The sequence below is a fragment of the Hydra vulgaris genome, chromosome 13 (assembly GCF_038396675.1).
Source record: "Hydra vulgaris chromosome 13, alternate assembly HydraT2T_AEP".
Classification (NCBI taxonomy): domain Eukaryota; kingdom Metazoa; phylum Cnidaria; class Hydrozoa; order Anthoathecata; family Hydridae; genus Hydra; species Hydra vulgaris.
Genome location: NC_088932.1, coordinates 4,912,564 through 4,931,023, shown reverse-complemented (window position 1 = coordinate 4,931,023; position 18,460 = coordinate 4,912,564). Strand labels below are relative to the sequence as shown.

At 28.1% G+C, this 18,460-nt stretch overlaps 2 protein-coding genes across 2 annotated transcripts; both read left to right on the top strand.

The window, feature by feature from the left end:
* The first annotated feature begins 1,043 nt into the window (after positions 1–1,043).
* LOC136089225 (vesicle-fusing ATPase-like) lies at positions 1,044–13,592 on the top strand. Its single transcript, XM_065815004.1, has 4 exons — positions 1,044–1,147; positions 1,245–2,061; positions 11,507–11,790; positions 11,944–13,592. Exons 2-4 carry the CDS (start codon positions 1,263–1,265, stop codon positions 13,096–13,098), a joined length of 2,238 nt encoding a protein of 745 aa, XP_065671076.1. The 5' UTR covers positions 1,044–1,147; positions 1,245–1,262; the 3' UTR covers positions 13,099–13,592.
* On the top strand, positions 3,809–6,542 carry LOC136089226 (zinc finger protein 862-like). Its single transcript, XM_065815005.1, has 2 exons — positions 3,809–4,240; positions 4,473–6,542. Exons 1-2 carry the CDS (start codon positions 4,063–4,065, stop codon positions 6,203–6,205), a joined length of 1,911 nt encoding a protein of 636 aa, XP_065671077.1. The 5' UTR covers positions 3,809–4,062; the 3' UTR covers positions 6,206–6,542.
* Positions 13,593–18,460: the final 4,868 nt, after the last annotated feature.

The following is an 18,460-nucleotide window of genomic DNA, read 5'->3' as shown; positions in this document are numbered from 1 at the left end:
GTTTTTCTTTTGAATAGTTAATTGTATATCTTATGTTACAAATGCTTCATGGTTTCCAATTACAGATAAATTAATCTCGTGAACAATTTTCAACGCAATGTACTGTTTCCTTTAGTCAGTTGGATGAACAGGATGCAACGGTAGGCTATACGCGTTGTTTTTAGCAGCATTTTTTTTAAGAAGAGCTTTAAAAGCTGCCGATGTCGGCAATAGAGATGGAGCATTGTTTAACAACTAAAATAAAGTGCCCAAGTTCTTTTTCTCTCATTATGAGAATTTTATTTAACATAGGTTATCTAAAGGCTGGGAAAGCAATGCTTTTTTGTTCAGTCAGTAAGCGAATTTAAACTTTTTAGTTCAGCTAGTGGACATATTTGGGCTTATTAGTACATTTTTAAACTGATTTTTTAAACTTTTTTTTTTTTTATAATATTCGCCTTTTTATTACTTTGCCAACTTGAATTACTGATCACTCTGCTACAATTATTGATAATATTTTCTCTAGTTTAATAGTTAATGAAATTGTTTCAGGAAGATTGACAACTTCTGTTTCTGATCACCTAGCTCAATTTTATATTTGCCCCAATAAATTATTTATACCACGCAGACACAATTTCTATATAGCAGGAGTTTTAAAAACTTTAATAAAGATAATTTTTAATCTGATTTATCAAAAATTGACTGGGACGATGTTACAAAGTCCAATGATACTAACACATATTTCCAAAAATGAAAAGTTCCAAAGATCTTATTAATAAAACAAAGTTTGAAAGTATTTTTAAAAGATATAAATATATGATAATTACATTAATTAAACTTTGTAAAAAAAACCATTTAAAAAATATTTTCTCAGAAAATGTAAAAAATCTTCGCGATCTTTGGAAAGGCATTAACATTGTAATTAAGTAATAATTAACATTCTATTATGGCTAATCGTTATGAACCTTTATCGTCACGTTTAAAAAGTTATTGGCATTGTCATAACATTATTATGGTTAATTGATGTAATTTAATTGTCAAATCATAGGCTATTTTTGTAAATAATTACTCCCTCGAGTATTTATGTTTCTGTGTTAAAGTTGATATTGAATTTAATCAGAGTCAAAAAAAATAAAAGTTAGCAAAGTTGTCGTATTAACAAGAAATAGTAAAATTTATTATACTGTTAAATTTAATTTATTAAAATATTTTGATTGATTGTTTCCATATTTTTATTGTCGCTGAGTTATGTTTTTTTAATTTAGTAATACACATCATTAACCATGGAAGTTTTTACGGAAAAAGAAAGGAGAATGTTAACTGTAACTAAATCGCCGAGTGATGAATTGTCACTCACTAATTGTCTAGTTATAAATAAAGATCTTTTTAAAGATCTTAAATCTTTATATAGAGATGAACTTTTTGCAAAAATTTCTTTTAATAATGGTACAAAGTTCACTTATAAATTATGTTCCTATGATAAAATTCGACCTGAACTTATTGGACTTAGTTATATTCAAAGAATATGGACTGACCTTACTCTTGAGCGTGGAGTTGATGTTTCCATTTGTGTGTGTACAGCACCTGCTATTATTTGTAAAATCAATATTAAAGTAGATTTTCTTTATAAAAAAAATAAAATAATGGACTCTTTTAACACTGATTTAATGTCGAAAAAATTCAATGAATGTTTTGGTGATCTTCCCTTTACTATAGGTCAAAAACTGGTTTTCAAGTTTACAGATAAAATGCCGTTATTACTATTGGTTGTTGATAAAATAGAATGTATTGAAAATAGTGTCTCTACATTTGGTTTGCTTAATATGAACTCATTAGTCATCTTCGATAAGGCAGAAAATTCAGATATAAATCTTACTGGTAAGTATCGCGGTGCAGCAACTATGACAACCACATCAATATTAAATCCTGACTGGGACTTTTCGAAAATGGGTGTTGGTGGCTTAGATAAAGAATTTTCAGTAATATTTAGACGAGCTTTCGTATCTCGAGTATACCCTTCAGAACTAGTTGAACAACTTGGTTTGCAGCACGTGAAAGGAATTCTTTTATATGGACCGCCAGGTATTTTCTTGTTTTCTTTGTTGATTTTTTGTTATTGCTAATGTTTATGATTGGAAAGACATTTAATTAGTTAAATTAGTTTTAAATATTAAAATAATGAATAAATTGAATAAAATCTAAACTAATTGTTTAAATAATTAAATTAAAACAGTAGGTAGATTTTAATTAGCTTTTGAGGTTTTAATAAATCAATATACAAAACTAGCATTTATAGCAACTGACATTAGTGAGTATTTAGAATTTTAACTTATGATAAAAGATTTAGAAAAATTAACCATGTTTATGCAGCGCTTGCTTGATTTTATCAAAATCAGCTCCTGTCTAAAATTAGCCACTATCATTTACTAACTGATATGCAGCATTTTGTTTATTTTTACAACTGTTGTTATAACCCTTATTTGACCTTATGACTCTAAAACAAGAATCTAGTTGAACAACCAGGTTGCACTAAGAAACATGTACTATCAGAAATGTAATGGGGTTTGAACTCTGTACTTCTTGCTTGCAACATGATCGTTTTAACACGACACCAAGTTCACGTTAAATTAGATATTAAAATATAGTTTATACATAATACAGGCTTGGTCGGGAAAGGCGTGCGATCGCACTCTGATCTTGACCACGCATACAATATTTAGTTGCGACAACTTGCCCACGGCTTCATAGATGTTTTGAGAACATTTCAAAAAATAATCAAGCGCAAAAAAGTTCAACTGGACCGATGAGAGACAATTACAAAAATTAAAAGCTGCCTGATTAAATTGTTATAAAATAAGTTTAGAATAATTAATAAACTTCGTCTTTTATAATTAAGCGACACTCTTTTATATAAAGTAAAAACTTACTATTAATAATTGTTTAATAAAGAAACAATTGTTATTCAATTTATCAAAGAGTTTAGTATAATTTCTTTTATTTGAGTACTTCTGATTTATTTCAACAAGATTCTAATAAACAAACGTTTGTTGATTTATTTAATAAATAAAAAAGTCAATCTTTTTTTAACCATTTCGCGCTTTACGTAGTTGGCCTGAGTTTTGTTTTTACAAATTACATACGATTCTTTGTAGTACGACGAACAAAAGAAACAATTAAATCATTCCGTTACTATGACAATGTTAGAACGTTGTTTTTAGCAGTATCTTTAAAAATGTTAAAAACAATTCCGCAATGTGCTAGACCCCTGAATTAGCGGTCTATAATGATCAGTATCCAAAAAAATTACATTCCAAATGAATTATATTTTTATTTTTTATTTTACTAACCAAAACCAAATTTTAAATACGTCAAACTATCTGAAAGCATTTTTTTATGATTAAACTCAAAAGGTAAAAATAAATTACGAGGAGGAAGCGGAACTGCTTTACCACTGATTATGAATAGTGAGTGGGCTTTTTTTTTATTTTTCATTTTAATAAGTATTTAAAACAGAAATAAGTAAATTTAAGTTTAAGTATAACAAATTTGTAAAAATGACATCTGAAGCAAAAAAAATTCAAGATAGTAAACCAATATCTAAGAACTTAAAAACTTTTCTTTCGTGGGGGAAAGAATCAGTTATTGGATACACGGAAGAAAATGGCTTAGTTGTCAAAATATGGTGTAAGATTTGTGCTAGGAACAAAACTGAAATTTTAACGGATGCTTTAGTTAAAGGAGTATCAAATCATTCTTTGACAGCGTTTACGGAGGGAACTTGTGTGGTGACAAAGTATTAGGTAAAATTAAAATAATTAGCTTGTTCTTAATTTGTGACTCCAGGAATTAATTTAAACATAATTTTTCTACCATTATATAACTTATAACTGTAGTTATCTTATAATTTACTATATTACTAAGTGAATAAATTTTTTAGAAAATTGCTTAATTTGAACCGTGATTTTTTCTTTGATAATAATAAAGGTTGATCGCCATCTTAGAGGGCAAAGCCATAGATTAGCGGTGTTGATTGATAATGGTAACTCAGAAGATCCTGGAAGTAGTTGTATTGCTAACCTCGATATGGAAAACTTGTTAACTATTACACAAGACAACCGCGAAGCGTTATTAAAGATGATTAGAACAGCCTATGAAATGGCTCTAAAACCAAGCATGCCACATAGCCATTTCAAGACACTGATCAAATGCCAAAGACTTAATGGTGCACTCCTTTTACAAGGAAAAGACAACAATAAAGCAGGTTATTGATTTTTAGGTTCAGTTTCTTTTTCGTAATTTAATAAAATAATTCAAATGAAAAAATCAAATTAAAGTTACGTTACTATTATAATGAAAGTTTAATTTTTTTTTTTTTTTAAGATTTTACATTCGAATGGTCTTATCCTTTTGATTTATCCATTTTATTTTTTAATTTGAAAAATATTAGTTTTATTATTATTTTTTTATTTTATTGTTTTTAATTTCTTTTTTAGCACGTGAATATATCTCATGCATTGCCAGTGCCATTAAAGAAAAAGTTGCTAAAATTGTCAATGAAACAAACTTTTTCTCCATTCTTTCCGATGGTTCTCAGGCTAGAAAAACAAAGGATGAAAAAGAGTTGATTCTTGTGCGCGTTGAACGCGAAGGGACCCCTGCCTGTTTTGTAGTTTCTTTACTTGATATGAACAGTTTGGGTGGTATGAATGCCAATACCATTAAAAAGGCTATTGATAGCATTTTTATTGAAACCGGTAGTGTTCCTTTAACTGCGTCAGCTTACAAATACAAACTTGTAAGCGCTACGGCCGACGGAGCTTGCGTTAATTTTGGAATTTATAATGGCGTGTTAACACAATTAAAAAAAGATAGAATGTGGCTGATAAAAATTCACTGCGTAAACCATCGTTTAGAATTAGCAATAAAAGATGCTGTGAAAGATATTTCCCAGTATAAAGAGTGTGAACGTTTTTACATTTCCATATTTAATTTATTTCCCAATTCTGGAAAGCTAAAATGCGCAGTTAAAAAAGCTGCTGAGGCTTTGAACATTACATATTACACGTTGCCTAAAATATTTGGAACGCGCTTTATAAGTCACAGGAGACGCGGCTTTACAAAACTTTTACATAATTGGCCTTCGCTTATTGTGGGTTTCGATAATACTCTTGCTGATCGCGACACTAAAGCAGATATGCGTGCTAAACTTTCTGGATTGTCCAAACGGTTGCATGACTACAGACTATTATGTATGGTTTGTAGTTATTTGGACATCTTAGAAAAGTTATCACCATTATCATTGGTTTTTGAAAAACAAATGTTAATGGTGAATGAGTTAAAACCAGCGGTGGATATAACAAAGGCTAGCTTAGCGGAATTAAGCCATGAAGATATTGATAATATTATTGATTCATATTTACTCAAGTTTATAATCAATGAAAAAGATGGTTCAACCAATCTTCTTTCTTCGTATTTCAAAGAAGGTAACGAATTGAAAAAATCAAACCCTGAGTTTGTTGAGATTGAACTCAACAATATGGCTAATCTTAACTTTGAATGTATTCATTCTGCCATTAAAGTAAGAAAATTAGCAATTGAAATCATTCTGCCATTAATAAACGATAGATTTAGTTCGCTGTTAAATCCCATATTCGAATCAATGGATTGGTTAGATCCGCAAGTATGGACAGCAGACAGCATGTATGGTGATGCCAGCATATCTTTATTGCTAAACGAATTTTTTTACCCTCTAGAAAAATTAGGAATGGATTTTAAAATGGTTCTTTCGGAATGGAGAGCTGCAAAACTATTAATAAATGCGCAGTACACCACTGCACTCACACCATTGCAAATATGGCAGAATATTTTTCTTTATTATAAAATTAAGTTTCCAAACTTGAGTCTTTTAGTTGAACTTCTGATGTGTATTGCTGGTTCTAATTCAGCTGTCGAACGCGTTTTCAGTATTTTGACTGTGATTTTGACTGATAGGCGTTTAAAGATGAACCACTCAACAATGGAAGACTCAATAATCATAGCAGGGAATGACACGAATTTCACTCAACAAGAACGCGATGATATTTTAAGTCGTGCTGTGGATATTTTCTTAGATAAGCGAAGAGTTTTTTTCCTTGATTCAGCTAATGCTAGTATTGCCACTGATTATAGTAGCGAAGAAAGCTGCACCAGTGAAGATATAAGTTCTATATCTGAATCGGACGGATAAAAAATTTGTAATATAAATTTTATCCCACATAATTTTATATTTATGTACATTACTTAAGAGTCCTGAAGGACGAAAATATATTTAGCATTATATATATGATATCTTTGATTGTCATATTCTTGTTATACGATTGCATAAATAAGTTGAATTTAATAAAAAGGCAGCGTATAAGCTAATATATGTATATATTATATGCTGTATATATAAAACTTTTTAATAATATAGATCAAAATATGTTATTAAAAAGTTTATACTCTGCCATTTTATTAAATCTTTTAAACATCTGTGTGTGTGTGGCTCCAACAATAAGTCAACGTATTAAAACAAAACAAATTTATATTAGCGAATCTTTTAAAGCATTCGTCAATATAAAATCATTTAATTAGTAAAGATTAAAGTTATGAATTTAATTTTTTTGCGTGTATTTTTAAAACTTATTGTTATGCGGACAAACATGGAAACATACTTGAATGTTCTCAAAACATCTATGAAGATGTCATAGTAACTGAATGATTTAATTGTTTCTTTTGTTCGTCGTACTACAAAGAATCGTATGTAATTTGTAAAAACAAAACTCAGGCCAACTACGTAAAGCGCGAAATGGTTAAAAAAAGATTGACTTTTTTATTTATTAAATAAATCAACAAACGTTTGTTTATTAGAATCTTGTTGAAATAAATCAGAAGTACTCAAATAAAAGAAATTATACTAAACTCTTTGATAAATTGAATAACAATTGTTTCTTTATTAAACAATTATTAATAGTAAGTTTTTACTTTATATAAAAGAGTGTCGCTTAATTATAAAAGACGAAGTTTATTAATTATTCTAAACTTATTTTATAACAATTTAATCAGGAAGCTTTTAACTTTTGTAATTGTCTCTCATCGGTCCAGTTGAACTTTTTTGCGCTTGATTATTTTTTGAAATGTTCTCAAAACATCTATGAAGCCGTGGGCAAGTTGTCGCAACTAAATATTGTATGCGTGGTCAAGATCAGAGTGCGATCGCACGCCTTTCCCGACCAAGCCTGATAATATAAGTTTTACTTAAACTACTTTATTTTAAGTTTTCTTTCTTCATATTTTTTCACTTTTACCTCGATTTACCAGTGGAAGCATGCGTTGGAACTCTATTATGCCAGGTCTTTGAGTCTGGGTTCTAGGGGAAAGTTAATGAGTCTGATATTGGTACCCTATTATCAAGTTGTATTTTTACATGGTTTATTCTTAAAACTTTTATATGAAGAAACTAATACAAGAGTGTTTTCTTTTTAAATATTGGAACCACTTATTTAGCATGTAATAATAGTTTAACGAGAATTTAAGAGACTTCTGAAAAATACTTTTGTAATGATGATGATGATGATGATGATTATGATGATGATGATAATGATGCCAAGATGATAGTAGTTATGTTGATTTTGATGATTTTTATATTATAAGTATCAGGCCTTTCGGCGTTTTCGTTACGCATTTTTAAGTCAGCGTTATACGTATTGTTACGAGTTAGTAATACGTATTGTTATGAGTTATATTGTATTGTTAACGCGTAACGCATTTCAACTCAGCAAATATATTTTGTTATGTTTTGCGTCACTAGCGTCTTTTCAAGTACCGCATTGTAATTAAAGTTATTTTATTAACGCGTTAACAATCATAAAGTTTTTTTTTCTCACTGTAACAAAAGTTACAAATAAAATCTAAGTTCCTGTTTGAAAAATCATTTCTATTATTTTTTTTCAAATATAAACTAAATTTTATTTTGAAAAAAAGTATTTGTTTGAAAAAATTTAAAATAATATTTGTTTATTTTCTTATATTTTTACAGTTGGTTTTTGGTTATTTTATTAATTTTTAATAAATTTTTTCTTATTTATTTTTTAAACTCATTTTAAAAATGTTTTTAAACAATAAAGAGTTTTTTTTTATTATTTATCAGTTACCGATAACATACGAATATGTTATCGTTGTTTATTTTCATAAATTAAACGAACGTCATTAAAACTTAACGTTATTGAATACAATAAACAAACAATTCAAACAAACAAAATATCTTATTAATAAGATATTTATATCAAAATAAATCGTGCATTTTTTAACTATTATGACAAAAATTAATTTTTATATTTAAAAGGAATTTATACATTTAATTCCTTAAGATAAAACTTAAAACACTTTATTTTTTTTTAACTAATTTTTAACAACAAAAAAATTATTAAACAAACTGTTTCTTTAAACAAAAAATTTATTAGATTACAATTGCGGTTACTGTAAATGCTTTTACTTGCGACTTTTTTTCTTCTAAATAAACCTCAAGTTAACAACATCAAAAGATAATTTAAATATTCTTAAAAGATAAAATTTGCGTAGCGCAAAACTCCTGAACGCGGAGGCAAATCGCCTTTTTGCTGGCAAAATGCGTGCTGCGTAACTAAATCTTGTTAACAAGGCTGCGTAACGCTTCTTAACAAATATATATAAAAAAACATTCATCACACTGAAAAGTTAAAAGCTATGGTTGTTAAATACGGTTAACAATATTTTAAGAAGTTTTTTAAAGATTATATTTAGACAAAAATTCTTTAAAAAGTATCGCTGCTGAAAATTATTACTTCACTATTTTATCTTTTGGGTTTGTTTTACACTCAGTCATTTTTACTTCTCCAAATTATTGCAAAAGTAAAACTTATAATGAACGATAAAATGTATTGAAAAATTCACGAGTTATAACATTTTATTGTTGTTTTTATCCATATTTTTTGTTTGTTTTTAAAGGTGTTTCTTGTCAGGTAGCGTTTTCCTAGTTGTAAAGTAGAGATTATTTCTAAAAATTCAATGGAATTAATTTGTCGGATTATCAATGGAATTTGTAAAACTTTATAATTGTTAATAACTTAATCAATGTAACAAACTGCTTAAACCTTATTTGACTTTTGTTTGTAGTTACTTTACCAAACCAAATTTTAAAAAAGCAACTAAAAACCGCAAATACAAATACAATAATAGCAAAGGCGCAAATGCAGAAAAATAAAAATAAAACTTAAAATAAAAATACCGCAGTTGAACCTTATATAGCAAGGAAAAGTTTTCAGCATAAAAGTACAACGTTATCTTTTCTCAAATATTAACACAATAATAAACGTACCTATTGCAAATGAATCTTTTAAAATATTATAATTCATTGTCTTTAATTTTTCATTTCACTCTTCATGTTCGTTTAATTCGAGTTTAAACTCTTTGTTCATTTTACGAAATTTTTTCTTCATCTTCATTACAACGTATAACTTATTAAAATTTATGGAGCGCATAGCCAGGGCCGTCCCGAAGAGGTCTTCCATGGAGGGTGTATGTATTTTTTTGCCAACTAGAGACACCAAAAAAAAAAAGGTTGCAATTTGCCAACTATAGTTCAAAACTTGCTCAATGTGTCTACTCAGATTCTTATATGACAGCTTTGGGGAGTGAGACACCCCTATACCCCCTCCCATTTCGGGAGAGCCCTGCGCATAGCAACACGTTACTAATTTTTCAAAAAGAAAATATTCTACTTATCGCAATTCTTGGCAATTTATTTTTTTTATACCTGGAGTATAAAAAAGTTAGAATTAATTTTTCAAAAAAAGCGGAAGATGTTTGTAATCTGGCATTCTTTTAAATCCTCGTAAAATCAAAAAAATAATAATAATTTTTAAATTAAGAGAAATGGCGAGAAGGACTTTTGTTGAGGCCGAGGTAGAAGAGGAAAGAAAGATGGTTGAGGAATGTGATATTTTAAAGTTTTGTTCCTAGTAACATCATTTTTCCTAGTATAACAATACTATGAATTAGTGGAAATAAGTTTATTTTAATTAAATTTTTTACTTTTTTTTACATAAACTTTTTGAAGGCAATAATTAAAAATAAGTTTAATACTTAACACCAATTTTTTTTTGTAAATGACAAATATTATTTTTGTAAGTACAAAAAGCTTATTAAGGTTACCTTTATAACATTTTTAAGTTACATTACATCTCAAATTTATTACAAGAGGTAACGTAGTTGCACAAAAATTATTTATCATTTTCATATTGCTATTAACCATGTTGTATTTTATATTTGATGTACAAAAGTTTTGTCTCAATTAAATAATTTACCACATAAAATATGTTTATATAATATCTCCCATTATTTTACTTTAATTTAACCGTAACATTCAAGTTTTCATGAAATGGTTCAAGTTTGTTTTTTCAAAATTGTTTTAATTTCTTTTGGCCTTTACATATATTTTGTTAAAATAAGTTATTGTTTTTAAAATTCTGATCTATTCTTACTTTGAAACAACTTTTATAAATATAGTGTATAAATATTATATTTGAATCTAAAAATTATTTGTTTTAATTATTTGTTTATAAAATACCATGCGTTTTCACACAAGACATTGTTACATCTAATTATGTAAAAATGTTACATGTCCATTTGGTAAAAATAACAAACATTTGTGATTAAACTGTAATGTATAATGTCTCAATACATAACATTGTTATATAGGTTTAATCCAAATAAGTTAATGGATTTTTGTTTTACAAATATAGCCTTTTATTTCCTCGCAATAGTTTTTTTGCTTTTGTTTAGATTTGATAATGCTGAAGATAATAATTTCCTGTTACTATTATCACCGTCACGCGGGGCTATTTGAGCTACCCGGGGTTACTTGAATCCAAAAAAACAAAATGTTTATTTATTTGTTTCCTTTTTATAGAATTATTTGGTATGAAATTAAATAAGTTAGTTTTACACTTACTCAAATCAAGTAACAAAAAAAAAAATAATAATAAATTTTTTTCCGAGAGTTAATCAAAAAACATTTTATTAAAGAAAACTACAATTATGGTAAAAATTTTGTGTAAAACTTTTGTCTATCAAGACAACTAAAAAAAGATAAAAAAGAATATTTGACAGCATTTCTTAAAAGAAATATTAATTACTACAAAATGTAGCAATTAAAATTGTCTTTTATTTTTATTATTTTAATAAAAAAAATGTATTTATGTTTGAATTTCAAAATTGGGGCTACTTGAACCAAAATGTCATTTTGGCAGCTTATTTTTGAAAATGATTTAATTTGTTTTCCATTAACATTAAACCTCAAAGTGTTGTAATATATTTAAATTACCACTACACCACTACGCGGTTGTGGCGTAGTGGTAGAGCGCTCGCCTCGTAAGCGAGAAGTTACAAAAAAGTGCTTTAAAAATAACTTATCATATTTAGTTATTTCTTATATTGATGCATATTTGTATTTTTGCTTAATTTTATAAAGGTACTGGAAAAACTTTAATGGCTCGTCAAATTGGCAAAATGCTTAATGCTTCTGAACCAAAAATTGTTAATGGTCCTGAAATTTTAAATAAATTTGTTGGTGAGTCTGAAAAAAATATAAGAGTGCTGTTTGAAGATGCTGAAGCTGATAAAAAAAAATATGGAGTTAATAGTCCACTCCATATGATTATTTTTGATGAAATAGATGCAATATGTAGACAACGAGGAACTGCTACAGGCAGTACTGGAGTAGCTGATACTGTTGTTAATCAGCTATTATCAAAGGTTATATGATTATTTAAATTCTTTTATTAGGAAAATTTTATAGAAAAATAAAAAGTTAATTTATAAACGGTTGTTTTATAAATACTTTTAGTTACTGCTACTTTTTCTAATATGTTTTATTTCTTTTTCATCATCTTTATTTTATTTATTTAGATGGATGGTGTGCAACAGTTAAACAATATTTTAATTATTGGAATGACAAACCGTAAAGATCTTATTGATGAGGCGTTGCTAAGACCTGGAAGATTAGAATTACAGATGGAGATAAATCTTCCAAATGAAGAAGGTAGATTGCAAATTCTCAACATTCACACATTAAAACTTCAAGAGCATAAGAAACTTCACTCAGAGGTTGATCTTAAGCAAATATCTGTTCAAATAAAGAACTACAGTGGTGCAGAAATAGAAGGTTTGGTGCGTGCTGCTACTACTAATGCTATGAATAAATTTGTGAGTCAAGGTCAAGGTAAAGTGGAAATTCACCAAAATGCAGTAGAATCTTTATTGGTTACCAAAACAGATTTTGATGTTGCAGCAAGCGACATTAAACCAGCGTTTGGTAGTGGAACTGACGATGCTGATCATTACCTTGGCATAGGTATTTTTGAGTATGGCAATCCAATTTCCAGTATTATTGAATTTAGTAAGTCACTAATTAAACAAGCTCAATCCGGTTGTTTGGTTTCACCCGTCAGTTTGTTATTGCATGGTCCTGAAGGTAGTGGTAAAACTGCACTTGCAGCTCACTTGGCATATAAGTTGTCAAATTTTCCTTTCGTGAAAGTTGTTTCTTCTGAAAATATGTCTGGTTATTCTGAAAGTTCCAGATGTCAAGCAATTACAAAAATCTTCGATGATGCATACAAGTCTGAATTAAGTTGCATTATAGTTGATGACATTGAAGGTTTGTTCGATTATATTCCAATTGGTCCGAGGTTTTCTAATTTAGTGTTGCGAATGTTAATTGTGCTTTTAAAAAAAAAGACACCAAAAAATAACAAGCTATTGATTATAACAACTTGCAATAGTTTAGATGTTCTTCGAAGTTTGCAAGTACTTAACTGCTTTAATGCCACTATCGAAGTTCCAGCAATAAGGGATGTTGTATATATGATAAATATACTTAATGAGCTCAAACTTTTTAATAATGAAGAGATACGAGAAATTGAAAGTTCAATAAAACAAAAAAGTTTTAATATTAGTTTAAAAAAACTAATCTGTTTAGCTGAGAGGGCTAAGCAATATGACGATTCAAAAGTTGTAAAGTTTATTTATTCACTAGACCAAGAATGCGATAATATCTATTAAGATCATTGTGGTAAAATCTATTCAGTCAAGAGATGAAAAATGGAGTATAACAAATGGGTTAATACAGTAGGGGTTTTTTTTAAAAAAAAAACTTTTTCATGTTACTGAGAGCTTTTATGACTTTTTTAGAAAGTTTTCTGAGGTGCATAATAACCGTCTTTGTTTATTAATTTTGAATTTTTCCCCACTCATTACGTTTTTTTTTTTTTTTTATTTTATCAATCCTTGTTTATTAACTAGGTAGTTATTTCCCCTCATTTTTAAAAATCTTTTTTTGGGATCAATTAATGTGTAAATATTTTTTTTTGTTATTTTTTGTTTGTTTTCAAAGTAATTGAAAGTTGTCTGATTTTTCATAAGACTTGCTCCTCCTCTCATATCTTTCTCCCCCTTTTATTTGGCATCTCAGAATATCTTAAATTATATTTTTAGGAATTGTTAAGTATTTCTTGTATGGTGTTTTACTAAAACATATTGAATAGTTTTGTGCGATAGGGGTAATTTAAAATTTCTCTTTATCATCCTTATATTGAGATTAATTGATGTCTATCAGTTAATGACTTAACTTACTGCATATATAACTATATACTCCCACGTTGATTTTTAAAATAATTTTAATTCTTACTTTTCATATTTTTAGTTTTCATATGAAAATTGTTTATGGTTTGAATAATTTAAATAAAATTATAAATATTGGAGTTATTAGGATTTTAATATTGTAACTTTTTAAGTTGATTTCTTAAATTAAGTTTTCAATTTACTTTAATCTTAATATTATTTAGATACGCAAGCGAACACTTTTCTTTAAAGTTGCATTTTTATGTTAAAGTTTAAAATCGATTATTAGTGGATTTTTTTTTCTTTATGCAACTGTTTTGTTATCTTCATATGCGTGTTAATCAATTAACAATTTTATGTTTTAAAAATATAAAAAATACAAGGATGCGAGTCTGATTAATATACAGAGAATACCATCAATTTTAAAACTGTTGGTAGGATAAACTAATTATAGTTAATACTGTTTTTCATAAATTTCTCAATTGATATAAGAAAACGAAAAAACAAAATAAAAAATTCTACACTAAGAAAAACTTCGTTATTTACAATGAACTGTATCTGTCGCTATTTCACCAATGGGTTTTCAGTTATGTTAATGGATTAAAATTTTAACGGATTGAAGTTTGTCGATATAAGTCCGTTGAAATAACGGATTTATTCCTGTTGTGCAAGATGCAGTCTATTAAAATAAAGGAATTGTTTACGCTTGGTGGTTTTTGCTTTGATAAAATAAAGAATTAACTACGTCATCGTATTGAATAATTTATTATTCCTTTTGTTAAAATTATGTTATTTTATTAGTTCTACATTTCAATGTATTAAACAAAAATAAAATTCGCTATAAAAAATAACCTTACCTGCTATGTGAAAGGTCTAAAATTTTTTCACATCAATAGTTGTAAAATTTGTAAACACATCAAAAGAAAAGAAAAGTCTCTCATCTTTTTATTTAATAGTAATAAACACGTTAAAATTATTAATATTAGAAATTAAATTTGATGCCATATCTCTGAAAGCCACATGTCTAAAGTAGCAAGTTCTACACAAATATATCGTCGCTGCAAAACAAGACTATTTTAAGTCCATTTTTATTTATAAACTTTGGCATATATATAATTCTGACATATATAAAATTCGCCGAATGGTCACACACGATATTTTAAGTCCATTTTTGCCGTTTTGAGAAAAAGGCAATTAAAGTTTTAAATGTATCAATGCGTTTTTATCTTTTGAATCCCCTTTTGAATGATTTTAGTCTATTTATGGCAAATTTTATTATTTTTTATAAAACAAAAAAAACAAAAAAAAATTAAATTTATGCAATTTAAGGTGGTTTACCCGGAAATAAAGTTTATATTTTTCAAATTTTCAGTTTAGATTGTTTTAAGATAATTAATTATCCCTGAATTCATTTCTGAAATCTGTTTTTCAGAAAAATAAACAAAAAATGTTTATTTTAAGATTTAAACGAGGTGGTTAAAATAATTTTCCATAGCAACGGCCCCTATCAACACACTTTTCTTTCTTGTTTTGGACTAATTTTTGTATACTTGGCATACTTTTCAAAAAATTGAATTTTAGTATGATAGTTAAGTCTGTTCTATACCGTAGATTAAAAAAAAATAAACAAACTACATTTACTTTCAGTGTTATATAAGAGATGAATAAATGACAAAACTTTACATTTATGTTTACCTTTACTAATGAAGTTGTTTATGGATTTTAGTTCTTTTATTTTTTAAATATAGCTTATATAAAAAGTAATGGGAAATAAAAAAAATCATTTAAGAAAAGTGAAGAGGACATTCGCTGGGAACAAGTTCCAAAAAGCAAGTAAAACCGAAATAGTAACAACAACTTTACTAAAAAAATCATGTAGTGCTAAAAAGCTTAGCAAATTTAAATTGAATGTAAAACAGTGTTCACATGATTTTAATTTAATTATGTATTTTCCTATTCTCAAAGAAATATTAATGCAAGTTGGTAGCTGCCCAGGTTCTCAAAATGGAGTAACCATACAAAATGATGATTCAAAGAGAATGGGATTTTCACACAGTTTGAAAATCAAATGCACATCATGTTCATATGAATGGTGCACTTTTACAAGTAATACTGCGGACAAAACCACACAAAGTAAAGGCAGGAGTGCATTTGATATTAACTTAAGAATGATTATTGCTTTTCGTGAGATTGGTCAAGGGCATGAACCTATGAGTCGTTTTGCTTATATTACAAATATGTGTTGCATTAATGTAAATGCTTTTCAACATAATCATAAATTGATTCAAGCTGCTTATGATTCTGCTGCTAAAGATTGTATGAAGTTTGCTGCAAATGAAATTAAAGCAAATGCTGTTCAAAAATTCACTACCGGTATTTCATTAATCCAGGTTTCTCTTGATAGTAATTGGCAGAAACGAGGACATTCTTCTCTTAGTGGTATAGTTACTGCTATAAGTAGCGGTCGATGTGTTGATGCAGATGTATTAAGCAAGTATTGCAGAGGGTGTCAAATTTGGTTCAACAGAAAACAACATTCTAAATATGAAAACTGGAAAACAAATCACAATTGTTCTTTAAACCGCACAAACTTATCAGGGGCAATGGAAAGGATTGGTGCACTTAATATCTTTCAACACTCATTGGAATTGTATGGACTCATATATAAGTACTATCTTGGAGATGGGGACTCCTCTTCTTTTAATTATGTAGTAGCAAGTGATCCTTACGCTGAGTATGATATCAAACCAAAAAAGTTAGAGTGCATTGGACCCATTCAGAAAAGAATTGGAACCCGTCTCCGTAATCGTTGTAAAGAGAAACATGGAGGGCTAAAGTTAACTGGAAAAAATAATCTGACAGAAAGGGCAGTGAATATCATCCAGAACTATTTTGGAATGGCTATTCGCCAAACTGCTAAAAATTGCAAAAAAAATGATACACAAAAGATATACCAAATAAAAAAGAACATTAGAGCAGTACTTTTTCACTGTACCAATTTCAACAGATAATCACAACGCCATGTTTTATGTCCTGTAGGACCTGAAAGTTAGTGTAAGTGGAAAAAATCAGAAGATGACCAGGGAAATGACAATTATAAACCAAAAGTTAATCTACCTATATGGGTTCATGATATTAAATTAAGTGATTTCAATGATTTAAGTGATGAACAATTATTGAAAAAGTGTGTTCATGGAGAAACACAAAATTGCAATGAAGGGATCAATAATGTAATTTGGTCTAGGTGTCCCAAAAAAGTGTTTGTGAAGAAAGCTACCCTTGAAATTGGAGTGAATTCAGCTATATTGAGTTTTAATGAAGGAACATCTGGTCTTAAACGCGTTTTTGAGTATCTAAATATACCACACAGTGGTAAGACTGTAACCGGTTCATTGAAAAAGGACAAGCGTTGTGTTAGTAATATGGAGAGAAAAGAAAAAACTTTTATTAAAAAAAGAAGAATTCAATTAAGGGGATTATCTAAAGGCTGGTTTGATAAAGAACAAGAACTTGAAGCTAAAAAATCGTATGCTTCTGGAAGTTTTTAGACTGTTTTTTATCTTTATATTTTTAGAATGCTGTTTTCTCAATATGTCATTTTTTGCTATTTATTCAAGTTACAGCAAATTTTAATAATTGGCCTTTCTACTTGTGCAATGAACTTCATTTTAGTTCAGGAACTAGATAATATAAGCAAGATTATTTGTGAAAAATTTTGAAAGAAAAAGATAATTTATCTTTGAGTTTTCTTGTTTATCCATGTGTACAGTTTAATGCCTTTTTCGGCTAAAATTTGATGTTTTTTATAAAAAATTTCAGAAATTCAAAATTTTTTTTTATAACTAGTAACTAAATTTCGCTATTGGAACTATTTTATTTAATATTCTGAAAAAAAAAAATTCAATTTGACAAAAAATTTTTTTTCCTGGTAAACCACTATAAAAAGTAAAATTGACTTAAGATCTTAAATATAGAAAATTTCACAAATTAAATATCTTAAGTCCATAAATTTTAAAATTATTTAATTATTAAACTCTTATATTATTAGGTTATTTATTTAACGCTAATAATCAAAATAGTTTAAAAATAATAATTTGGTGATGGAATCATTAACATGTAACAAACTTGAAAAACACTTAAAATAAATATAACAAAAGGCGAACAAGTAACAAAGCTTTCATGTTGTAATGTCTAGCTTTTACTCAATTTTCTAAATGGTAGAAACCGGCTCTGCACAATTTCTTTTGGTTGTTTGATGACTTGTTTTGTAATAACATTTGGGTTGTTAATTTGGTTTTATCTTTGGTATTTCATCATCATCAGCATCGTTCTGGCTCGAATCTTAAGGTTTTGTAGAAATGATGATGCTGTTTTGGAATATAACCTTTGTCGCATAGGGAAAGAAGATCCTTTATTTTCAGTGCACTAATACCTCTTGGAGCGAGATACTTCTGCTTTTGTAATTGTATATCTGCTGCTGGTTTTGTGCGACCGGTCATTTTTGATCAAAAAATACAACTTTTATATTCTTCTTCATAACTGTATTTGAAGTAATGATTATCCAGATATTCTTTTAAAACTTTTAGCTATACAATACTGACCCGCATAACTTTTTTTAGTTTAGATTTCTTTGCACCTTTTGATTTGGTCGAGTTTGACATTTTAAAGCATTTGTTTGCTAATACTGAAGAGTATGCTGGAAATGCTTTTTCGTTTTTAAAATTGATTATGTCGTCATGATTGAACACAGTTAACACACAGGTGTTTTTTTTCAAAAGCTTGTTTAAATGTTGTTTCCCATTGC